This window comes from Arctopsyche grandis, chromosome 4 (genome assembly GCF_051622035.1).
Source record: "Arctopsyche grandis isolate Sample6627 chromosome 4, ASM5162203v2, whole genome shotgun sequence".
Lineage (NCBI taxonomy): Eukaryota > Metazoa > Arthropoda > Insecta > Trichoptera > Hydropsychidae > Arctopsyche > Arctopsyche grandis.
In genome coordinates, this window is record NC_135358.1 from 25393884 (window position 1) to 25421347 (window position 27464).

At 32.0% G+C, this 27464-nt stretch overlaps 1 protein-coding gene across 1 annotated transcript in view; it reads left to right on the forward strand.

Moving 5' to 3' along the window:
- Window positions 1-27464, forward strand: part of sif (guanine nucleotide exchange factor still life) — a 262789-nt gene that overhangs the window by 25706 nt on the left and 209619 nt on the right. The window contains exons 12-20 of the mRNA XM_077428526.1: window positions 470-671; window positions 1102-1342; window positions 2196-2361; window positions 2445-2519; window positions 2922-3039; window positions 4691-4762; window positions 4846-4896; window positions 4973-5233; window positions 5311-5443. Of these exons, the coding sequence (XP_077284652.1) occupies window positions 470-671; window positions 1102-1342; window positions 2196-2361; window positions 2445-2519; window positions 2922-3039; window positions 4691-4762; window positions 4846-4896; window positions 4973-5233; window positions 5311-5443 (1319 nt within the window). The remainder of the gene's footprint in view (window positions 1-469; window positions 672-1101; window positions 1343-2195; window positions 2362-2444; window positions 2520-2921; window positions 3040-4690; window positions 4763-4845; window positions 4897-4972; window positions 5234-5310; window positions 5444-27464) is intronic.

The window sequence follows — 27464 nt, forward strand, 5'->3', positions numbered from 1 at the left end:
CGGTGGATGTAATTTTAATGTATTTTGTAAAACCTTATTCGATTTCCTATAATATGCTGGAATGATTTCGATACTTATAAATCCAGATGGGTTGTATTTAATCAAAAGCTGCCAACATCATCCCACTTAGTTGAGATGTTTCTTTACGAATTAGAATTTTTTTATTCCTTCTGCAACAAGAAGAAAATAGGAAGTGATTCTTATAGGGACTAGGAATATGAATTCTTATTAGGACTTTGTATTATGTATAATATGTACAATATGGTGAATCGAAATGTTTCTTATAATGAGTCAACTATCATAGTCTTATATTATTTTACATTATGATTTTATGTATATTTTTGAATACTACTTATTATTATTAAATGTTGAATTATTGATAAGAATTTGGACTGTAAAATTTTTCTGCAAATCTTTACTATTGTACATTTAATATTTATAATTAATGTATCCGTATACTTTCTTCCAGGAACTCAAAACGGAATTTCATTGGATTCAGGAACACTTAAGCGAATGTTGAAGCCTATGCCCAGTACTGAAAGTCCCGTTACATCACCCGAAGTCGGTCGTAGGCGATATGGACCCTATGGACCTTATGGAACTCATCATCCACCATCTAACAACAACATCAGCAGACAAAACTCTCAGTCTGGAAGATTTTTAGGGTCCAGGTGAGATAAACCAAAAATTAGAAATATGTAGATGGGTTAATGATGTTCCAGATAAAATATAAAAGTGAAAATTCTACTTGTACAGTGTACGGTTCCGTGATTTTTGCTCACAAAGCGCTCACCCAAAAGTCACTAAAATCTCTATAACAGAACATCTGGCAGCTGAAAAGTCCATCATACTAACAATAACTATCATACTAACGAGAACTTGAGTGCCGTATTTCGTGTTCGCGATTTTCGCAAAAAGTATCTGTTGGGCGATCGCAATATGTGTAATAATCCAATTACCCAGGGTGCATGTAGTATATTTTTAAAGAAATTTAACATATTCCAATTCACACCCAAAAGCTGTGAAATAACTTTTTTACAACAATTTAATTAAGTGTTTTGGTGGTAGTGTTGTTCTAAATTTGGATTTGATTGATTTCAGATCATCTCACGAGATCGGTCGTCAACAGTCAGTGAGCAGCAATGCAAGTGGGGTGAGCAGCACCGGGGGCGGATATCCTGGCCGAGGGCTCTACCTGGAGCTGGAGAGGGACCTGTCGCCTCCATCTGACAATGTAATGTTTGACAACCAGTGCTATGCTACAACACCCAGCTCCTCCAATGGTAACTCCGATCAGGATCAGCCTCAGCACTTTCAAGGACGACGCGGTCATCACCATCAAGTAATAATTAATAACAAAAGCCAAAAATAAAATTGAAAATATGATGATTTTAGCGATGATTGTTTTACATATCCGAAATGGGGGGACCGATGATTGGGGGAGCTAGGTTTTGATTTTAGCTTACAACTTTATATAGAGTATCGAATGTCTCATGGCTTTTGCATATAATATACATATGTACATACGTAGATATAAATATAATAGTACTAGGTGGGTTGCATAGTTAAGAATTAGCTTTGAAATTAAACATTTATCAAACGATTTATGTATCTAACTACTTATGTAGCAGTATCATCAAAATCATAGTGGAAGAAGAAAGTCTTCTTATCTAGAGGTCAGCTTATCTATAATATAATAATGTTTGTATTATTTGACACTTTTTATAGATCTTTCGATGATACAATTCACGCTGAATTATTTTAGTTTTAGTTTATTTCGTTTTAGTTTTACAAAAGTTATGTTGCAATCTGTGGGATTTTATATATTATACATGCTTTGTATTGTCTAATGTCTTTATCTATCGAAGTTTCTTGTTTATTTTGTCGCTTATATTATACTGAAAAAAATCATTAATTTGGTTTGTATTGTTTTTATAATGAATTCAAGCTGTAATTGAAATAAGTAGCACCAAACATACATTTTAAATTGCAAGGAATGTCACACACAATCAAAATTATGATATTTTAAAAATTGCACTAAATATGGGTAAATATACTTAAGAATTGTATTTAATGGAAAATAGAAATTTTTGTTCAATTAAAAAGCACTTTAAAAATATTTTTATTCATAAATTATAGGAAGACAAAAGCTTTCTTTATTATTCAGAATAAAATTAATTTGTGTACGATTACAGCAAGCGCAACAGTCGAATGCAACGCCTACGCCTGGTTCTCCGACTTCTCGTCTATTGTTGGAGTACGAAATGCATCTCAGGAATACGCTCGCCAAAGGAATGGACGCTGAAAGCTACAGCTTGCACACTTTCGAAGCTTTGCTATCTCAAAGTATGGAAAATTTGGGTAATTTTATAATCACACCTACTTTGGAATATCTTTTTGTGTGTATAATTGTAATAAGAAAGAGAGGATGTGTCACTAAAAAGATTTTCTTGATGTTTTAGAATTTGCCGAAAGCTTGCCTGGTTCCAATCAACGAAGTCCATACCCGCCTAGGAGACGTGAGTTCAACTAAAATTTATTTTTATTTTATAGAAAAGTATTGTCATTTTTGCTTTAAATTTTCGATTAATAGTCAAAATAATTGTACTCTATAACAACGATACTTAGTACAACGATAGTAGAACTTAATTTTGAGTTTATATAAATTACGACATAATTAGAAAGGTTGTGTAACGAAGAGTCTACACGTTTTTGGTTATTATATTATTTAAATTATTTTCGAGACATTTTTTCATAAAGTTTAAGGGAAAGCTTCGTTGTCTCAGGGCCGTAAATACCACTGATCAGCATAAGTAGAAGCTCGTTTGTATCGCGTGATTTTAACACATTACATGGAATTTTAAGTGTAATTTTTTATCGAAATAAAAATAATTGCGGTGTAATTATTGATTTCTTTTCAGGTCCTGTTCCACAACAGAGTGGACCAAAGTCATCTACTCTACCGTTACCACATCGACTGAGTGTAGAAAGGCCTCCAAGTGTTGGTAGAGAGAGATCTGAAAGGGATGGTTATTATAGGTAAAAACCATTAAAAAAATATTAAACAACACTGTGTTACGATTTAAACACGCTTAAAAGAATGAGAAAAAATATAGAATGTTGTATAAATTTATAATTCTTCCTTTATTGTGATACGATTATCAATACATTTTGTATAACCGATGTCATCATCATTTACGTTAGCCATTCACCATCCATTTCTGGATGAAGGCAGTGACGGATCCAGGAATTTTTAAACGGGGGAGGGTCAATATTAAAAAATATATATATATACAATGGGGTTGCAAACTAAGTAGTAAAAGAAGACATTTTTCAAAAAAAGATTTCGAAATAAGAAAATTCGGGTATTTATAAAAATAGGTCAAATCGCATAATTGCTGGTGTATTCAATTTCACTTTACCATAAGAAAATTCTAATCTAATAAATAAACCATTTGTTTTGCAAAACAGTGTAACGTAAATTATATAGTTAACACTCACAAATTAAAAATAATCTATAAAAATAAAGATCAGATTTTAATTTTTGGAAAATGCTTATTCAATAATTTCAAAATATTTAAAATCATTATAATTATTTGCATGGAAAAAAAATAAACAGCAATTGCGAACAATTTATTATATTTTATTTAGTTGTACAAAAATGCAGATATGTATTAATACAAGTATCAGTTGCCAATTGGTTTGTAAATTTAATAGGAGTATAATATTTAAAATAACTCGTCTTTAACACGAAATGAAGATTTGATGATCACAAAAAATAAAAAAAATTATGTTCAATAGTCTATTCACAAATCGTAAAATTTAAATTCTTAACAAAATTACAATATATATATTTAAATCAAAGAAATATACATATACATTGAACCAAAGTTGACTGATAGTGATGAGATCTTCCAAAAATAAAAAGTTTCAAGTCTTCAAACCAAATATTTATTTATATTTCTTGGAAAGAGATTTTTTATATAAAATTTTCTCAGTTTTTATTGCTATAATGTATTACGGAAAGTATTACTGTTAATTCTTGGTTCCTGGTGGCATACGTTATATGAACCTGCTTTTTTTATACTTTTATTCATGTGGGTATCCGTTCCATATCATCATATAGAGTTCGGCGAATGAGATCAATAATTTTAAAAAAATTTTTGAATTTGGAAATCTTGCTATGGAGGGAGGAAGGGGGGGGGGCAATCGCTCCCCGCCTTGGATCCGTCCCTGGATGAAGCCCTCTCCAACACGCTTCCATTCGTCTCTGCTTTGGGAAAATCGCATCCATCTCATCCCACATTTTTTTCTAATTTCATCCATTCATATCCTCTATGAACTTAATTTACTCTTTTATATTCTCTCGGGTACTATTTGAGCTTTTATATATATTTTTTCACTCACGTACTCCACATATTTTTCTTACGTACTTTTCACTCACGTACTCCACACAGTACGATGAAAACTTTTTTAAATAAATTTAAATGAAAACGAATATCACTAACCTTCTAAAATAATGATATTTATATTTTCAAGCTTATTAAACTACACCAAACTTTATTAATCTTAATTATTCTACATCTTATTAGTATTATAATCTTAATATATTAAATAATATTATTATCTACATCTCTTATATTATTTAACTACATTAAACATTAATAATCTTTTTTTAATATAATTTCAGTGATCGAAACGAATTGATGAGAGACAGGGAGAGAGATCGGGAAAGAGGGTATCTTAGTGATCATAATACTAGGTAAGATCTTATCGATGACTAGTAAATTTATTGAATTCAGGAGTTCAACAATTTAAAAAAATATCCATTTTTTGATTTTCTAGGGAAAAAATACGTGACCGCGATCAGGGTTATATGAGCGATCATAATTCAAGGTATAATTTTAATATTATGAAAATAGAAAAATTGAGATAATATATATGGTTTTAATTGAATTCATTCTTATTGCAGTTTTGTATCGAACTCACGTTGCGCATCTTGCATTGGCGAATCTGCTCGAAGTCAATGGTTTCGCCATTCGGACGGTTGGCGCACCGGCTCCAGGGAAAATTCGAGGGACGGTGGCTCCATGGCCCCTGGGGGCCCCGGGGGCGTAGGCATCGGTGGCCAACCCCGTAGATCACCTTGGGACTCTCTTCCTAGTCTGCGTCACGAAGGTAGCCTCAACGATTCTGGCTATAAGAGCAACAGGGCTGACTCGTTCGAGCAACGGTATGTTAAATTGGAATTGAAGGATGGTTGGAATTCCGGATTGGGGGAGTGTTTCAATTATTTTATTTTATTTTTAGCGGTTTATTTGATCGGCAAGACAGCTTGAGGTCGGAGTATTTGAGCGATCGCGAGTCGCAGAGATACGGCATGGTCCAGCAGGCTTCCATCGAAAGCACCGATTCTCGTCTCTGCTATCTGACGTCTAGTGAGGTTGGTTTCATTTCATTTTGATCATATGTATATATTTTTCAATTGCTTTCGATTTCAGCCAATGTAGGTGTGATTATTCGCGCGTAATTTTATATTTGATTTTTAAATTGGACGCAAAAATATGCGATACTAATTTTGAATAGGTAATTTAGTTCCGACTTAACGATGTAGATTAAACTTTTGCACGAATTTTCTTTTCAAGATTTTATTAAGAATGATATCGTTTTATTTGCGTACATACTTCCGATTAAAAATAAATTAAATTAAATTTTAAATCAGTGGAGTCACAGAAAAAAGGAAAAAGTGATTGTTAAATGAAAAAACATTCAGTTTCAAAATTTTTTATTAATTTTTTCATTCAAAATGTTGTTGAAAATAATTAAATCATTATATTTGATACGAGACTTCCACGTGTTTGCATCCAGTCATCAAAAGGTACGTAAGCTAATGTTGTGTGAATTTTTTGTGTATACTATTTATTATGCGTTGATTATAAACATGGCGTTTAAGCACAAATGTGAACACAGCAGCAGAAATATTGTGATCACAGCAGCAAAAACGGTACTCGATCACCGCAGGAACGTATTACACACAAGTGTGGTACATGTACGTATGTACATATTTCAGATATTTTTTCGACAAATCCCATCCATAAAGTAAAATACTAAATAAAAAAAAGGGAAAATTTGGAATTGGTCGCGTAAGGCGCGCGCGAATCGTTTGAATGTGAATTTCTATCTCGCTCTAGTGCGCAAGGAGCGAGTGGGACGCGACCAGAGCGGTTCCGGGAAATCGGGAAAATCTCGCGAACGGGACGAAGCTAGAGCGCGAGCGGGACCGCTTTTCCGAAGGCTCGTTTTATCGATCGGTGACGTCACGTGGTCTCTCAGGATGCAGCTGGGCTTTTTGTATGTGTACGTGAGTAGGGTGTGCGGATGGGTATATGTATGTGTGTTTCGCAAAAAGGGATAACGTACCTACATTTACACCCACGCAGACTTACACACATAGTTAGTTCTCTTTCTATATGTATGTATGCGCAATACATTCTCTCGTACTCCTGTTTATGTGAACATTTATTTATGTTAGGTTTTATGTGATGAATTGAATGAGTCGTCAAAAAGTTTAAACCCCTGTTGACGTTGTACATTGATCACATCGGGACGGAAGGTGATGCGAGTATGTAATACTTATTGGGTCGTTATTGAAAAATATAAATACTTACTATTATTTTTACGTATTATTTATCGGTTGTAAGTTTATGATATTTTTTTTAATTTTCCGAGATCGAATAATGATAATTGCAAATTAATTTAAAAATATAATACGTAGTGTATCTTTTGAATATATTACACATACATACATATATCAAATATATGTACATCGAAATATTTTATAAATATGTATGTACATATATTTGTATGTATGTAGGTTCGATTGAATTGTATATACATTTGCTACTACTATCAATTACACGACGAGAGGAATTCAGTTCAGTTCAGTTCAGGGTAAATGCGAACGGTTTTTATTTATAAAAATTGGTTAATTTTATAATTTTGTTTTGGTATTTATATTATGGTATTGATTAAAAGGCAAAATAAAGTTTACGTTACAAAGTTAATAATTCAATTAAGACAACGATTTATGGCCAAATAAACAAGAGAGATAATTTTGAAAGCGAGTCAATTTGCATATTGCGTCAAAATTTTTATTTTTCTCATTAAATTTAAAAATACACATAAAAAATATTATACATTCGAATCGATTCTTTAAAAGTTACTTAATTTTGGTTAAATCCTTAATTATATGAATACATCGATGGTAAAATTAATTCAAGTTAAATTTACAAAGCATATAATGCAAACATAAATATCGTATTGTAGGTTTTAGTATTGTTTCGTTATTTTTTTATTTATGCAATAAACATTATTCTGATATTATGTTTTTGAATGCACGTTTATATATGTACATATATACATACATATGTATATATAAATATGTATATATGTACATACATACATATACATAGTATATAAATAAAAAAATAAAAGACCTTGAAATAATTTTTCAAGCGTAAAGTGAAACAATTGAATTTTGATTTTGAAATGCTTTTTATTTTTCATAGATTATGTTCACAATACATTTTCGGTATACATATTCTAATTGGTACTGATCCAGTCGTTTTATTTAAATTTTTTTTTTAATTTTATCTGTTTTACTCATTGCTTTTCTTGTTAGTATTTATAGTATTATTTCATTTCAATGCAATGTTGCTGTTATCAGCATAACAGGAAAAATAGCTCAAAAACCTATTTTAAATTCTTATAAATTATCATAATACAATTTAATACATATACATATACATATACATATGTATCAGTGGCGTGCCGTCATTGGACTAGAAATACTCGGCTAGTTCCCTAAAGTCTTTTACCTATAATTGAAAAATATCAAGAAGTCAAATCAATAAATTCAAATTGTCGCCCATATTGTTATTTTTCACTCGGATCTGTGAAGTTTGGAAACCGGAATCGGCTCTAACTGAGGTAGTGGTAGTGGTAATGGATTGTTATGGTATGGTCCATCGCGTCGTTCGCTTGCACGAACTCGCCGTTTCAATTATGTTTCTTTCGCAGTACTGGCGAATTTTTAAGTACATATATGTAGGCGTGCCATCGAAGATAAAATATTTTTCAAATTATTTGTGTCTTTAAGCATTTATGGAATTTTCATTAAGAATATTTTGTTTTTTGTCTATCAAACATTCTGATCTTTTTTTTTTTAATAACACAAATTTATACAGAATTTCTTCAATACTAATATGGCAAGGGCTCACGAAACGATTCCCAAAGAAAAAATCTGTGTGGAGCGTGCCGAAACAAATAGCGAGGCCTTGGAATTTTGCATTCTCGATAGATTGTTCGACAAATCTTTCAGAAGATTAAGTTTTGAAGAAAAACAATATATATGTATATATGTACATATATGTACATATACACAGAGCCGGCGCGTGGCCTGTGCAAGCGGTGCTTGGCACAGAGGCGTGAGACCAAAAAGGCGCCAAACTAGCTTAACAAATTTTACATTTTGTGAAAAAAAGAAGTGTAAATATTAAATAGAACGAGATTTGCGTGCCGTCTATACGCTAGAGAGGTTGAAGGAGCAAATTAAAAACCAAAAAACGCTATAAAATTTATGGGATGGGCGCGGAAATGAAATTATAATCGACAAGGGGTGTGATGCTGAAAGTGTAACAGAACAGAATGAAGTGTCTGAAAGTGAATTAGGTATTTCAACAAATGCAGTGGCCGGAAAAACTACAGAGTAATCAAATTGAAACTATAGTTTGATGACCTGCCTCAAGCTTTTGCTTAAATGAAAGCCGGACGAAAAGATTTTGGCAAAAATTAAATGAATATACAATTTTGGTAAATTTTTACTATTATTATTTATAAGTTTTTTTTGTTTGTTGAAAACGTAATTTTTTTAGAAAGGCGCGAAAATTTAACCGCACATACAAGAAAAGGGCCTGGTTCACTGCATCGGAAAGCAAATATTGGAAAGCAAAGATCGAAAATCGAAAGATCTTAAGTCGAAAGATCAAAAAGAATGTATGCATGGTAAACGGTACTATGCATAATATATGTATATAATATATATCAGTGGCGTGTGGTGAAATTCTCTCTCTTTTTGTCGTACAGCCTTACTTAATGTGCACGGGCAGGATACAAGAGGAACAGCCTGTTCCTCTTGTATCCTGCTCGCGCAAATTACGTAAGGCTGTACGACAAAAAGAGAGTGAACTTTACCGCTCGTCACCGATATATGTATATGTATATACTACCCGCTCTTCATATGTATGCATGGTAAACGAACATCGTCATAAAGATTTCGATTTTTCGACTTTCGATGTGGTGACGGCCACCGGTAACTGATATGGATGTATTTTTAACTGAAGACTATTTAAAGCAGACTTAAATCCAAAGCATATTGTGTTTAAATTATCTGTGTTAAAATGAAACAATGAAATGAGTATACTACGTATTTTGGATTTGAAATCCTCATTTATTCCATGTAAACATTTCAGTTATTAAATATGTGCATTTGTATAATAATACAAAACATATTTATCATGTGGAATAAAATTTTAGAGATTATACTCGGCTGTTACTACAATAGAATTTTATATACCCCTTCGAGCAATAGCGTTAGCACATTACACGCCACCACCCATCTACACAATAATAATAAAAATAGTATTTAACACATACTCTCCCCCCACATACTCACCCACCCACCTACCACCCACATACACACACACTCTCTATTATCACACGTTGACCGCGATTCATTATTTTATTTGAGCGGTTTCGCATAACGGCCGTTCAATGTCACATTAGACCGTGGCGGCCACCGCCATCCCCATGAAAACCCACCTCACCCCCTTGGAAACCCCACAGCAACCTCCTCACCAACACCATCACCATTCACCACCACCACTACCACCGTTCTACCACAGAAGCGCGCGCACAACACCCTAACACACAGGAAAGGCCCCAGCGAAATGGTACGCGCCGTTCGCTACGAGCCCCCGGTTCGTAGAGCTTTGTAGAGCGTCGCGCGCACCCTTTTAGGTTATGTTACCATCATCAGCCAAAACCCTCATCAAGGGATCTCCGAGTCCTGAAATACACGCCCAGGACTCTCCCGTGACCTCCAGCTCATTAACGTGACGGTGAACCGATAACAACTGAGATCATCGTAAATTTTAAACGAAACGGACCTAATGTGAACTGTGATAATATATATATATATATATATATATATATATATATATATATCGATTGTGATCATATCTGATGTGTCAAAAGTAGTGGTTTTTATATTATATTACATATAATATATAGTCAATTTTTATATACGTAAATATGTACATACGTACGTAGTGTTTGATGTTTAAATTTTCAATAGTTTATGTAAACAAAATGTTTGTGATGGTGTACATTGATACATTTTCTATATGGGGGTGATTAGATCGAAGCATGGATTCCATATTAAGGTATGTCAAATTTGAACATTAATTTTCTCGTCCAGGTATGTCTGATTTAATTAGAGCTGAAATTGACGATGTCTTAAGCATGTGTATGTGTGTGTGTAAGAGAATTTCTTGTTGATTAACGAACTGCGTTTCGTCTCCCTTTTGCGTTAATTCTTAGCCCCACCCCATCCTGGTCGGTAGTAACAAGTGTCATTCGAACACGAGGTATACGGAAACGCCACTAATTCACTTATTTTCTGTGCGATTTATTTTTTCTTCTTCTTATAAGATCGGCAATCATTTAGAATTGCTTTTTCTGTACGATTCTATTACCCGGAGGCTGCTGTGTCGATTAAGTTTTGCGAACGTTAGCGTTTTTGTTTGGTATATTCGGGTGGTGCATATGTATGTATGTACATATCTACGTATACGAGTATTTAGAGAAATCAATCTTGAAACTTTGCCGTACAAAAAATTGTATAATTATACATACGAGTACGTATTCGTTCCAACGGATGGAGAGTTCCGTCAAAATATTCAAAGATAAAGCTTCTCATAAATATTTAATTTAAAACACATTGCTGTCGTAATGTGAAGTGATTTGAATATGAAATATTGGCGTGACTTTTTTTATAGACGGTATGAATTTTCATATTTTCATTAAATTTGGAAAATTTCGAATATTTTTAGATTAGTTTTGCGCATTAGCGTTTATACATTATGTTATCAAATGCGACCAAATGTTTCGTTTTCATTTAATTTAATTATGTCATTAGATTAAATCACACTTTTGAAGGTAATTTGTTAAGCGGGAAGCGTTCAATTATCGCCATCGTTGTCGGAAAATTGCTGACAAAATTTATGGGTTAATTTAATAATTTTCGTTTTGCTTAAATGTTGGGGAAAATTCTTTGGGGATTCGAGCGTGGAAAATTAATACATTATTTTCCTAAAGGTAAATAATCATGGATTCAATTAAGAGAGCGATTGTGTGGGGTTTTTTGCGGGGTGCATTTATTTTTAAAGTTTTGCAGCATGCGAGTGCGGAAGATCGCCCCGTAGCTCTCTCGCTCGCTTCTCTGGTGCACTGTGAAAATTTCTGTGAAAAGTCGTTCATACAACCACAGTATCTGTGAGCCTCAATAATAGAAACCCTTTTTCCAAGCTCCTTATGTCGGTCTGTACCCTTTCAGGCGAGGTTTTTCAACAAAAGACGTTTCAGGCGAATGCCCTAGGAAATATACAACAACGTTGCCTTTTGATGCGCTTCACGCTAGAGAGCTTGATATCGGAAAATTTCACTCTTCCCAGCTTAAAGTATTTATTTTAAGTTGTGCGAGTTTCATTTTATAGTAAAAAATATGATATTATGCTAAGTGAAATAATAAATTTAGAATATGATTAATTTTATTGATTCTTTGAGTACGCTGTACAGGCATTTATTAAGGTTTTCGATAAGAATAGTGTTCTAAAAAACGCAAAAATAAGACGCAGTATTGAATTGTGAAATGAAATTCACATATATATAATAGGCTTATACGTGTGTCATTTCACCGAATGATTTAATTTATTAAAATAGCTCGTTTAGAGTTTTTCACATATGAAAATTATTTTAAAGTTAGTAAACCAATGGCTATATTTTTCTCAAGAGTTAATTGTTTTGAGAAAAGAGTTTTGTTGTTTGTGTACTAAAGTACGAGTATATGTATGTATGCATGTATGAAGTTGAAAACTTTAGTTTGCAATGTACATATGTATGTAAGTAGTTATAAAACTCCTTCAAAAGGGATTTTAAAATTTTCACGTTAGTATACGTATGTATGTATTAACCGTACGCTTAAATAATCGAAATTCCGTTAAATTGGAAATTGTTAAATTGAAATCGAAATTCAAAAAAAATGGTTGGTAGGCTGGTGTTTGAGTTTGATATGTTTGATCTATCAAAGTGATAATTTTAATGAAAAATAATTTTCAGGACCTTTGATTCCTGTAGGATAAAACGCAAGTATCTAGATAGGTATGCATTTATGTAGGTCGCAACCAACCGTATAATGGAAAATGTAATCGATTTGAAATTTTCGCGATTCAAGCTCGGAAAATCTATCTCGAAACCCTTTGTGTTATTCTTTTTCTTATGTATAAACATATTACAAAGTATAGGGAAAAAACAGGATTATCACAAAATATGCTATTTTTTTATAAATAGATTAGAGGTAATATATATAATAAATGCACCTGTTTACTTATCTACATATGAATGTAGCTGGATTTATATAGATTCGGTGTTGAAGTGATATAAGTGAAACGATCATAACAAATTTCAGAGGTAATTTGAGAAAATATTATATTATATTAGCTTCAAAAAACAAAAAAAAATGTTGGTAGTTATTTGCGTTCATATTAATCGATAATTTAAACATATGCATATGTGTTTATTATATACGGACACAAAACTTATAATTACGGTTATGAATATATTTTATTGATCGGCAGTAAAGTATGAATACTGTCTTTTTTATAGGCTATTGGATTTTATTCATTACGTGGCTTTCAACTCTTTCCCTAGTCTATATAAAGCTGTATAAAAATGCATTAAACTCCACCAGCTGCAAGTTCAAAGTTCATTTGTATGCACACAGCCCAATTAGTACAAACGGGTAAATATGGCGAATTACTGCAAACTGCGCCTTTATTGTTTGTTCGATCAATCACTTATCCAATAAGTTTTCGAGGCATAAACACGGTTTCTCGAACGAATTAATGTGACAGTGCTTTCGTTATTTATATTATAAATTTAGCGAAAGGGGAAAAAATTACGTTCGCAGGGGATGTTTTGAATTTGTTGTTACAGCTCGCAGTTGTGACAAATTATGCGGAGCCGAGCAACTGCTTTTATTTGGGAGCGTGTATAATTCTGTCATTATGCCGGGGCACAAAATGTATGAGGGTTTTTTATTTTTATAAATTACACAGTCGAGAGGTTAATCTGCCATAGTTTGGCTTTTGTATGTACTTTCAAAAAAAAAAAAACTGTTAACTTGAAGCTATTTCAATTGTTCAAGGGGTTCATATTTTTACTAACCTCTTATACGTTTCACATGATTTTCGTTTAAGAAGTCATTTTTTAATTCTCCAATGAATTGAGATCGGCTTAAAAGTTAAATTAATTTAAAACAGATTTTATATTTTTTGTTCTTTGGACTTAATTTTCATCCGATTAAGGTACTTATGTATGTACCTTACTTAAATATGATATCTCACATTAATTAATACATTAGTTTTGAATTTTTTTAAAAGCAATAAATATTATCATGGTTATCTAACTTGGGGTATCTAACTTGATATACATTTAAATTTATGCATGTATGTATTAGTATGTACATACGTACTAGGAATATGATTTATTTTTTGCACGAACGATTAGTAAGCCTAAAATATATTTTACAAGTATAATTTAATGAAGCAATTAGTCAGTCATTGATGACGGGTGAGTCATTTATGTGTATATGATGTAACATTAATAAGCAAAAAATTATGTTGTGAATCTTTTTTTCCACCGAGGATTTACCAAATATGAGATGCTTCAAAAAAAAAAACAATACATGTATGAAAATGATATATTCAATATGTCAGGTTATCTAAAAATTCATTTTTCTTTTCAGATCCGCGAATATTATTGTCGAGAAATGATTATTTTTATGTGTTTTTATTTTTGATTCCCCGAAACCGTTCGAAAAAATGGTCGACAGCGCTTGAAAAATAAAATATTGAATTTTCCCGATATGAGAATGTGTTCACTGATGTTGTTTCAGTACGTATAAAACTATTATTATTATCGGAAAATGGAAACTATGTTTTCTTAAATTCAAAAGTTTTCATGTTTTTCATATTGTTTGTCAGGGGCTTTGAAACGAAGCGATTTTGCCCGCAGGAGACGACTCATCACGTTGAAAAGGAACGCCATTAAAAAATCATCAAGATTTGTTTATTTCTCTAAAATATATAGAATATTTACTACTCGTATAATGTTATATTTTAACGAAATATTTTGATTTGATTTCGTATTTTACAAAAATGATTTTGAGAGCGTCATAAATTATTGGCGTTTGACGCGATGAAAAATCGGATAATAATGATTCATGCAGTTCATTTTCGAGAGCAATTTCCGTCCGAATAAATCATTGCGATTTTTGATCGTTTTTCAGCGCGCGAATCGTGTTCATTCAATATCGCTTAAGAAAGTAAAGTTTATTTGTAATAAAACGCAATTCGGAGTGAATGTGGGGGAGGCAGCATTTGAAAGATATTGCTTGGGATTTGAAGAGGAAATTCCACAGTTTTTCTTTAACTTCACATCGCGTGGAAAACTTCCATGTCGTAGAAAACTGCAATAAAAAATCATTACACACCTTCTTTCGTTCCGTTTACTTCTAACGCGATCCTTTCTTTTTCTTCGGTCGATAAATTAATTTATTTTGTAAGTATTCCGAATATATTGTGTCTCCTGCGCCTAGAAGGATTATTATCCGCGTGGGATTATTTATAATCTCGTACACTTCGGGAGTGTGTTGATGAGTTATCTTTGCGGATTTAGGCGCGACACAAGGATTAACGCTCGAGAGTTTTCCCTTGCCTAATGCAAATGTTTTCTTTGACGGATTAATATCATTTTTCTTTAATGTTATTAAATTCATTTTAGTTGTATGCGAATCTCGCATTAAAATTTTGGAAAAGTTTGACGGCATACTTTCAAGTGATGCGGCTTTATCTGGTATAATCAATCATGGTGGTAGGATGTAAAACCGATGTTAGTAATTATTTTAATTTTAATTAAACGTCTTATAAAACGTTTTGGCAGGTGTTTTTCTTTGTCACTTTTCAAAATTGAAGGAAAATTAGTTATTAAATTTCGGTATACATCTGCTTTTTACATATATATGTACATCATTAAATACGCTTTTTTGCCCTTTAAAGAATCTGTAATAATCTGTAATATTGAGTTTATTTTTTTTTGTATTTGCAATTCTTAATCAAATCCAAATTTTTCTTTTTGTTTTAGGTTAAATATATTATATTTTGTTATTGAAATTAAATCAAGATATTACATATTATGTACAATTATTGGTTCTGGTTGTTAAATAGAATTTAAATTTAAATATGTAAATGTGGAACTATCATTTAAGGGTCCTTAAATGAAATTACGTAAGAGATAAAAGATAGACGGCAAACAAAGGATTTTCACAGATTGTCACGGTATCCGTCTTCGATTCCCTTGAAATCCAGTTTCGATATTACCTTTGATGCTAAGTGCCTTTTTTGCGCAAAGAGAGGTTTGGTCCATTGCCGAAAGCTCTCTGTCAGAGATGAAAATAAGAACATGGGTCTCTAATCAGATCAATTGGGCGTCTAAAAAGGATTAAATGGACTTATTGCTCAAATTCGACCACACTTGATCGATAATAAACGGAATACTCTCATTTTTTTTCGTTTAGTAAAATAGCGACAAAGAGAGTTCGTTTATTTTCGTTTTTCAGTCAGGAAATTTCACTTTGAATGTGTATTTTCTGTCTCCCGAATTTATCTCTAATTAAAATTTTCAAATCGAGTCAGTTCACTCGGATGAAGTGTTCTAATTAGTGCATCATTAGAGTTGTCTGAATTCTTTTAATGTGCCTATATATCAACGGCCTTGTTCTTGAAGGGACAAATTTTGAAGTAATTGAGATCGATCGAATTAAGGATTTCTATTTATTATATAAATATAAATATACATACATAGGTTTAAATACTTTTTTTTTTCATTTCAATATTTTAAATGGTTAATATCGAAAAGTTATTCTCAATGTTATTTGAATGTTGAATGCCTTTGAGGATTCACGCGCAGTTTTAAATAGGGCTTAAATCTGCGCATTTCAAAAGCTAGCGGCTCTCGTATAAATTTACGGGACAAATCCAGGGCACAAGGCAAGAAATATTCAAGTCATTATCTGCAATTAATGAGTACAAGCATAGAGTAGCGTAACCGTAACGTTTTGCGCCCTAGCATCCTATCTCTTCATTGAAAATGGTGTAACGGAGTCCAAAGGTGTATTGACCTCCGAAAGTCGTCACTCCTACATGTATATATGTATATATGTACATATATGTATATGTACATATATGTATATGTGTATGAGTACATCAAATACACTAGGAGTCGGTATGAGTGTAGTAGATAGTGGCCGAGTAACTCTCTTGGCACGGATGCCGGCAGTTAACGGGCTAAATATTTGGCATCGGGTTTGTACTAGGTTCTTGTTATAGAAGATGAGATTTGACGTGTCACAAAAAAAAAGTTTTGAATCACTAACGAACGTAATGGTTAATCTCGTTTTGAAGTTGTGATATCTTATTAGGTATATTGAATTAAATGTCCGCAGAGGGAACTGATTGACAGTTTCATTAGTGCGTTATATGTAAATATACGTAAGGATTAATGACTTTTTAGTTAATAGATCGACTAATAACAATCGATATTAATTGAAATATTTGATTTAATTATAACTTGAAACGGATAAAATTTTTATTGATATTAATTAATTACCATAAAATTGAGTATGTACAATGAAATTTTATGAATCATTAATTAAAATTTAATTTGATTCCGTTGTATTGCAACTTCACAATTTTGCCTTCCTATTTGGCTTTTCTCTTTCAATATACACGTATTAAGTATACGATATATAATATATAGAGTGGGAAAGTTTCAGCATCCAACAATGGGATCACATAGCTTACATTAGACCAAATTTGCGGACAAGTTTCCATTCATGAAATTATCGCCTTTATGTTATTGCACTCTGACGGGGTTTCATTGTCTAAAAATTCCTCATTGTTTGGCAAACTTTTCTTCGGTAAAATTATTCGCGGTATATTATATATGCAAAGTATTCGCGGTATATTATATATACATATAATATACATATGTGTACATACATATGTACGTATATATGTGTGTATTATATATAAAAAGGTATATGTTTCTTGTAATTTTTTCCTTTCTTAATCTTTTTAGCACACTCGTCGCTTTGGAGCAATCTGTTAAACGAGTGTGCTTGATCAATTTATGTATAATAAAAATAAAAAAATAAAAATATAAAATGCTAAAGTTTTATCGTATATCTGAAACTGTAGACGTTCACTTATTTTGTGTCCCAGCCACCTTAATTCCCCGGTTTTGCTACTACTTTGAGGATGAGCGGTTTTAATCTTGATGAGAATAATTGAATTTCTTTGGTTGAATTTAATTCCGACCGGGACTTTTATGTTATTATTAACAAGCAACGACGTCGCAAGTTTAAAATTGTCCTCAGTAGTGGGTTTCCGGAGCTTCTTCTGCGGTCAGTGGAAGAGGGAGGGAAGGGGAGGTAAAACAAAAAAAAAGAAAATGCCTGTAAAAGGCACCCTGAATGGTTGCGACTGGTAAAAAGCGCAACACACTTGTGACACAGACGTGAAAATGGAAAAACGGTGAAAGAAAAACGACCCCCTCATCCCCCCAAATGGTCTTTGTTCCGAAGCTGGAAAGTTTCAGGCGTATTCGTCTATCGTCTATACCTATATATGTATAATATGACGCGGGAAAAAAGGAAATTTTTTTAATAACACTGCAGTATTGAAAAGTTATTTTATTATTCTGAATATGTATCGTGTAATACATATGTATGTACATATATGTATATATGTAAATATTTGTAAATTTAAAATTTTGGTATAAGAATAACGTAAATTGTATTTTTTTAGATAAAGAATTTAATGAGATTTTTTAGTTCAACATTTATTTAAGAATACTTGGGAAAAGCGGCAAAGTCAATGAACCCAAGGGGTTTTAAAATCATACAGTAGTATAGAAATACAAATGCCAAATAAGATAATGAAAAAATAAATTCAAAAACAAAAAAAAAACGAAAAGAAATCAACTCAAAATAAACAAGAGAAAATACAAAAGATAAACTTAACTTAAAAAGGAAAGAACTACAAAAACCTATTTATGTTATAGGAATTATCAAGTTTATTTTTAAAATGGTTTAAGTTACTTAAAGGTAATAATTAATTGGATAGATTATTCCAAACTTTGTATTTGAAAAGAAGGATTCTGTAATTATTTTGTAGTAAATATATTTTTGGAGTCTGAGAGTATGACTTCTCAGATGAGTGCTATATTAACATGTAACCGTATTTATAATAAATAGATAACCAAATAAGTTTAAAAATCATGAAAAAACAAACTTAATTTTAATTTAAGTTATTAGAAGAAGAGGTACATACATCAATAGTATTAGAATGAAGTTCAAATTGATGTTTCATTGCAAATTAAATACGTTACTAGGGTAAATTAAATTTGAAAAAACTCCAAGAGCTCGTTAATGGGTCATGTTATTAGATTGGTCCGTCGGTTTAAATCACCAAATTTTATATACATACATATGATGGAATACAAAATACTGCAACAATATATGTACAGAAAATAATCAACTTCACAGCTGAAACAATAATTAGTAACATAAAAAAGCTGACCTATTTTTTATATATTTTCATTTTTTATATACTATCATTTCACTGAAAATATCATTCGTTTTAATTATTTCCGTTTTCCCGCAATTTTCCGACCGAGTGAGAATCGACTGCATCAACTTTCAAACCTTGTCCTCACGGACGCGCATTTCCGAACCACGTCTCGTTCAAGTAAAATCATAATTAGATTTATCATTTGAGGGAGAAATATCACGCAGTATGTCATGTTAGACAGTCACCACCGAAATCATCGGTATCGTGAACCGGAAGTGCGATGTCAAACGCCGAGCGTCCTTACGCGAACTGGCCTCTATCTACGTCGATGGGCGTCGCGACGCGCCACTACGTACGCTTCGTGGATCGTCAATCGTCGGTTTCGAGGGCCTCCGGTGGCACCCTCTCTCTCTCGTTTCGCTCTCGTTCAATTATGTATGATCTGATATTGGAAAAGGGGTCCATTTGTCTTCATTCGGGTCGGTACCGCACGCGAAACCATTTTTTTACCGACGGACGCCACATTCGTTCCGACCGCTTCAATTCTTTTCAGTCCAGTTTTGCTTTTTTCCAACTCTTATTTATGGTTGGTAAAAATGCGATGCTGTTTGTTTCGAGTCGTGTCTTGTTGGCAGATGTTTAAACGTGGGGTAAAATTTTATTTCGCGATTTAATAATGTTTGTATATATGTACGTATGTATGTATGTATGTATATATGTATATACAAATTTATAGCCAGCAGCATAGCTCGGTCGTTAAGCTTCTGCTTAGCGTCGAGAGGCGCCGGGGTCGATCCCATGAGCTGACCTCGATTGAAAAAAAAATTTCTGAGTATATCTGTAGTGCTGCTGGTCAGACGTGGATATTTGTGACTATCGGTCGATCGATTCTTTTAAAATTTTTCCAATTTTCCCTGATTTCATTGTTGAAACGGTTCCCGGTAAAATTGGCTAAATATTTTTCCTACCTACTATGTCACCACTATTTGAGATTGATTAATGTACAATAAAATATATGTACAATTCATAGATGTCTCGTCAATTTGCGAGTTTTTCAGTGTATCGTAATTCAGCGACCTTTATAATAATAAAAAAAATGCTACAATGTTTGTAATTGGCCAGGAAGGCGTATTGGGGTTACCTGTTAAGCCTTCCTGGTATATGTACATACATATATGTAAAAAAATGTATATTTGTAAAGTTAAATGCTCGTTTTTTTATTCACTTCACACGTCTTCAGCTTTCAATTTAGAACTAACTCATATAGGTATGTACGTATCACATGGTACCTTAAACCATGGCGGTTTTTGGAAAGGGTCGGAATCCAGTATCGATTTCTGAAAAAGTTTCACCCATTTGTTTTAAATTTCACCCACTGCGAGAAACTCAACTAGAATTGTAATATGTACATATGTGTATGTTACAGTGAAATTATAATTTCACTGACTCGAGTAGTGAGTACAGATGCAACGATAGAATTGCAGATTATCTTCTCAATGTACATAAGTGAATTTGTAATTCGAACGCCAATGCACCATGCGGTCGTGCACGTCGTACTACCAACCCACTAACAAAGTAAAGTTTTAATCACATAAGATTTATTGATTATTAAAACTATTATTCAATTTTTATTAATTTTCAAAATTGAAAAAAGTAAATTCAAAATGTTAAATCAAAATAAAGTTTTCTTTTGATATTTAAATAATTTATAAGAATTTAAAGTTGACAGCTGTCAAACGAAGCATTCTATAAAAAAATCTTAAGTTCACTATCATTCAACTGCCAATTTTTGTACAATATTGTACTTATTTATACAATATTGACAATATTGTACTTATGCGATTTCACACTAAATCATAGAAATATCAACACGAAACATTACATTTGGTAGTAAATGTATGTACATACATATATACATAGGTATGAACATTTGTATATGAACGCACACAGAGATAAAGATACGATATGTTCACGAGAGAATCTCAATTTGATATCACTCCTATTAAAAAAAAAAATCCGTCAGCATCCAAAATAAAATATTAGAATTACTTTTTCACGTTCATTAACTCAACTCTACACCTTTCATAGTCACGGTGAAGATATTACACGCAACGGAGGAAAAAAATGTTGGAATCCTCCATTATTTTTTTTTATATATTATACATCCTTCTAAACGCTCACTCGCGTGGAAATAAAAAAGAACGAACAAACCGACGTAAAAAAAGCTCGAAAGTTGTGAATGCCTGAAAGCGCGGTGGTGGGGCCCCAAAGCGGCCCCCATGCGCGCCAGTGCCTCTCCGGTGGCCCCCAGCTAGATACGCGACTCTCGCTATTCTCTCTCGTAAACCCTCCCCCCCGTACACATTCCCCTCTCCCTTCGTACCTACTCTCCCTTCGACCCCACTCGGAGTTACGTTGCAAATCGGGGACCCGGGAGTCTCATCTCGCTGAATATTTAATTCGCGAAAAGTGAAAACTGCTAACGCGGAAAGCCCCCTCAGGGATGCTGCGCCGATTTAACGTTGTTGCCATGTGTTGTATGTAAACAAACCGTGTTGTTCGGTTTCGCGACATATAATTGCAATTAGGTCATTGTTTATGTACGCGTTCGCGGTGCTGTGCATAAAATGCGTACTGGAAACATCGACGCGTCCGATGTTGTAGTGTTTCAAATTTGCGTTGTTTTGGGATGATGATTATTTGGTTTATAGTAATGTGTGGATGTGTGTTTATGTATTACCAAGCGAGTTGATTATATACACATAGATTTGGTATTAGTAATTAATGATGTTATTAATACGATTAATCAAAATTAATAAATGTAGGTGTACGTTCACTGTGTATGCGATACCAAGTTAGGAAGGATGTTCTGATTGAAATATTGAAGTACTTTTTTCATTTTTAATTATTTGACGTGGTTTTGGTGGTTTATAAGAACTTACGTGTGTGTGAGGTTTTGATCTATTGATTTTATCTATTATTTGGTGATTCTAGTGATTACTTGAGATTTATTGGTGACGTTCATATTATTGCTAAATATATTGGTATGGATTTAGATTGCTTTATAAAATTTTACATACATACATAACTACATATGTATGTGAGAAATTTTGTTGATTATTTAAAATCAGTATTATTTTATATCCATAGCTATTATCTATTTTCTTTTAATATCAACTTTAAAGACTATTCTTTTTTGATTGTATAGCTAGTATAGGTTGTCTCAAAATAATATTTATTAAAAAAAATGTTTATAAATATCTTCGTATTTCTTCAATTACTTGAATAGCTAAATCTTTTTGATATATATATGTAAATACATACATAGAAAATAAATATATAGTGTAATTAAAAAACCTTAAATTATCTTAAAAGGTTTCTTAAGATTAGATTTAATATTTTTCACCTGTTTCAAATATTTTTTTCTATAAATACTTATTAATGTGTACAATTATAAACAATATCCATTTGAATCTATGATAATAATTATATTTACATATATAATATAAAAGCCTTTTATAAATTAGATATCACGTGAAGTAAAAGGTATACTCGAATATAATTATGATATAATATTAAATTAAAAATGTAATATACCTGTTTATTTTTTGAATAATATATCCACTTGGAATCAGGATTAGTCTATTTTATGTACATACATACAGATTTATGTAGTCAGTTCAACAAATTCGACTAGTCTACTTAGGTCTTATTATGTATATGTTTACGTATCTAAATAATACAACAGCATTTTTTCGAAGACTCAGAGTTAAGGTAACTCTCGCTTGACAGGATAGTAACTGACAAGTATAAAAATAAAAATATTAAGGTGTGTTTATGAATGTGTATAATAAGATATGGATGTATGTACGTACCTGTGTGTGATATCGTGATCAGCTGAGCTTGGCAGCTTCCTAGATTACTCACGCTCCAATACTTTGTACAGATAACGTTTATCTGAAATGAGATGTGGTCTTATCATCTTCTTAGTATTTTTATAAATAAATTATATTAAAAATGATCGTTTTACACTGCAAAACTTTTTATATTATAAATACTCGTAGATAGGGCGAACTCAAATATACGAGTCTAAGAATTCATTTGAATAAGTTTCAAGTGAAACAAATAGTATGATTTGTCACAGTTCAATGTTGTTGGTATTGCTATGATCGTACATTTGTTTGACCTACGTATATGTAAATAAATAAATTGAAAATTGTTTCGAATTGAATAAAAAATAATTCGGTTAATGGCTTTGCGATTGGTGAAGGTTCCCACATAAATTAATATATTACCTAGTACATTATTACTTTATCTATGTACGTAGTAACAATATATGAAGTTTTGTGATCATGCGAAAATTCTAACTCGAGATTTTGACTGATTCGAACTCAGAATCGATTACTGATCACGTCTTCATGATCTAGTTTATGAATAATACGCGCAAAGAATATTCTTCAATTAAAACTCGGGTCCCTGAAAATTTATACTGAATAGCTGGTGACACTTTTGGTGTTCAAATATTATATTTACGGCACAACACCGCATTAAATTAATGGTTTCGTTAATATTAAAGTCACAGTGTGAAAATGTCGGACGACGAAACAGTGAAAATAAGTCAAATATGTGAATAAAAGAACCGAATAATAAATTTGGATACGTATGTGTTTGTGTAGTATATTGCAAATAACAAGAGGATATAAACATTCCGAGGAATGGTAAAATGCAGGCTTAACTACTCGCCGAGAAAATATCTGGTACGTATTTTATTCATGTCTAACATATGTACTTACTAGTAGTATTCTAAGCTCGCGTATAAAAGTACGTGGAGTTGAACTTTAAATTAAACATTCCATCGCGGTAATTTCCACGGACGTTGTGATTTATCGTACGACCCCTTAATTTTTTTTCTCCGTGTGCACTGGTCGAAAAAGGGAGGTCGATTTTCCGAGACGATCAAACGTTTCCGGACGGAGGGGTGGAAAATTTCACAGATAATGGATATTAGAAATGTTCGTTGAATTTTCCTATTTCGATGGCGAAGAATGAAACGGTTCAAATAGGATGCTATTATATCAATGAATTTTTTTAAATAAGGTTCAATTTTTTGTTCTATTATTAAACTATATGACTTTTATGTAATGAATTATTTTTTAATTTGTTATATAGAAATATTTTTTGAAGTACATACGTATATCAAATGAACACTTGCTTTATTGCTGAGCATTATATTAATGTATATATGTACATATAATATGCAGATGTAATTGAGCTTTAAACCCGAAAATATGCGAGCTAATAATAAGATAATAATGTCGCATTTAATATAATTATATATGTAGATAAGAGTATTACTTTTATTTTAATCTGAAACAAAAGAGGGAGTTCTGCAGCAGGCAATATTTATTTAAAGAAATAATTAATATATACATTTAAGATTATATTATTTTAACACTACATATTTAAATTTCTTAATAATATATAGGATAACCATATGTCGTGGTTTGGCCGGGACAGTTCCGTTTATTACGAGCTTTGCGTTCATCCCGTTGTTTTCGTGAAATTTTTTGATTTGTCCTGTTTTGTCCGTCCCCTGATGGACAGAAGAATTATTTTGTTCTTCGTTTTTCTCATAAGTCAACAATGGGAAACTAACTAAAATATACACTTACATATATTTTGTTACATTAATCATTTTAGGTGTTTCTGAAAAATAATCGTTTTGTTTTATTATGTTCATCATAATTATTTTTAAATAACTGTATAATACAATATAATATTATATTCATTTTTTATCTCGTTTAATTTTTTTTTTTGAAGAAATGTATGTTCTGGTAAAAAATCAAAAAAACTCAAGAAATGCAGAAATGAAAATTGAAAAAAATCTAAATTTTTAGTAATACTTAATTTTTTCATTTAAAAGAAAACGAGAATATCTTATTGGAAAATTTGTAGTTATTTTATTAGTTAATTTTATACATTTCAGAAAAAAATCAGTCATGAACATCAAATGTTATATACATAGTTTTATTTTGTTTCTATTTTTGTTGTACACAAGAATTGTACATTCAGTAAAAAAAAAATTCTTGACAATATTAATAGTCATTTGAAGAAAAAATTATAACTTTTTAACGTTTATTGGAGTTTTTTTTTATAAAGAGGGGGAGAGGGGGGGGGATTTTGTGGCCGTGCTTCCCATTTTGAGTCCTGAGAAATACGGTCACCTCACATATATGTTGTTTTTAATAAAGATGGACAAAAATATTTGTTACGGTTCATTATACCATCGATTGCAAAATGCACATATGATGTATAAATATTTGTATTTAAATTGTTCAACGTAAAACAACAATTAATAGAAGAAAAAAAACCTGATTACTGACGTTGTTTCATCAAAAAAATAAAATGTCGATTTTAATTTACATTCACATATCAATCTCAAACTCGTACACATATAATCAAATCTATAGTTAAACAATTTTTTAAATTTGTGAAATCGTATTTTGGTGTTGATTCCTTCATAAAACGCTACAGCATCCGTTAACGTTCGCAAATCTCATAGACTGTCAAGTACAGCACGGTTCAAAACCATCGGTGATGACAGTATGCCTATGTTTTATTCTCCGTAAAAGGAAAAAAAAAAACTAGATAATTTAGACACGTTATGTCGTATATTATGAGGCGCGACACATTTTCTCCCCGTGGGGGAAGAACAATATTATTGGAAAATTTTACGTTCGCCTTTTGTGTGATACATATTTTATGTTTAGTGTGGGCTGTACGAATTACGTATATGTATTATATATAAATGTATGTATGTATTAGATATACTTGGCAGAAAAACACGCCGAAGAGGGAATGTAAATGTTTGTTCTGAAGCAGATTCTTATCCATCTGGGAGGGAATTCCTTTTGTTTCATATATTGCTTTCGGTTCGTGCTCCATGTGAATTTTCTCATATCCCTTTGTACCCGCGACGAGTTCAGAACGTATTCAAAATTATTTTTATTTAATCACTTTGTATGTACATATATCACTATGTATGTATGTATTTTTATTTAATCACTATGCACATACATATGTATGTTCCTTTCGGCTCGACCTGTGTGTTTTATTTCTGTGTCCTCATCCACCCTCTCTCGCCTTGTTTTTTTTCCATTATTATTATTATTTTGAGCAAAGTAATAAACTCGGGTCAAGATATACCCTCGTAAAATTTTATTAGGTAAAATTGCGCGTCCAAGTTAATATAGGGCGAAAGAAACGATTTATCGTTTCGTTCGCTGATTACGAATTGCTATTGTCCTGTTATTGACTTAAAAACTATTTTTTTTATATTGTGAAGGTATTAATATTTTTTCGATGAATGTAAGTATTTAACACAATAAAAATATACATTCACAGTATATATACACTAATTCAATTGGTGCTTAATTAAAGCTAGTACTTATATATTTATGTATTATCTGGCCAGTGTCATATTTGGGTAACATGTAAAGAAACTGTGGTATATGAGTATTAATATAAAATAAAATAAGGTTTTCTTATGTTGTGGGTTTAAATTACTTATTATTCCCAAAGTATTGTACTACTCTTGATGTAAAAGTATATTTTTTTTTCTGAAAATATACAGTTATATGGTATCAGATAATTTACGTCGAATTTTTCTATTTATGTACGGATTTTCCAAAACAATTACAAAATATCGTTAGCGAAAATGGTATGAGTGATTCAATTCCTTCTCGGCTGGTTTATTATTATTTTTGTTTGTTTCAAAATGTGTCTTATCAATTTTTTTTACTCCATGGAATAATACTTATTTTCAAAATATATCTATTTATGTACATTTGACCTTTTAGAATAAGACAGATTGATAACTATAAATTCATACATGTATGTACATACATATATGTATATGTACATATATATAGGTACATACATATGTATATATTCTATAGCAGTTTGTTGTACTTTAAATATGATTGCTTTTGAAAAATAAATTTTTAAATGTGTAAATGGAAATCGGCCTAATCCAATTTAAATTATTTAAATCCTGTATATTTCAAAATAATACAAAACAAAGTATAAAGTATTGAATGCGGGGAAGAGAAAGCGTCAAATTGCGTCGACCGGGCATCGCTGTCAGCATTCATCTCAGGATTAAGCAGGCACAATGCTAAAGGTTTTCACCGAGGGGGTCAAATAGGGGGTGGAAGCTGGGTGGTGAATATTTCCCGTTGTTTGCAGCACAGTAACCAGGAAATGAGAGAAGGGGATCGAGAGTATGGCAGGGAGGGATCGGCCAGTGCCATTAGCGACTGGGGGCCCTCCTTATGATTTATCCGACGCGTTTGTCAAGGCTCGCCCTTCGACTTCGCAGTTGCGTAAAGTCCTCCTTCTCCCCAGGTTGGGTGTGGCCTTGACACACATTTTGGG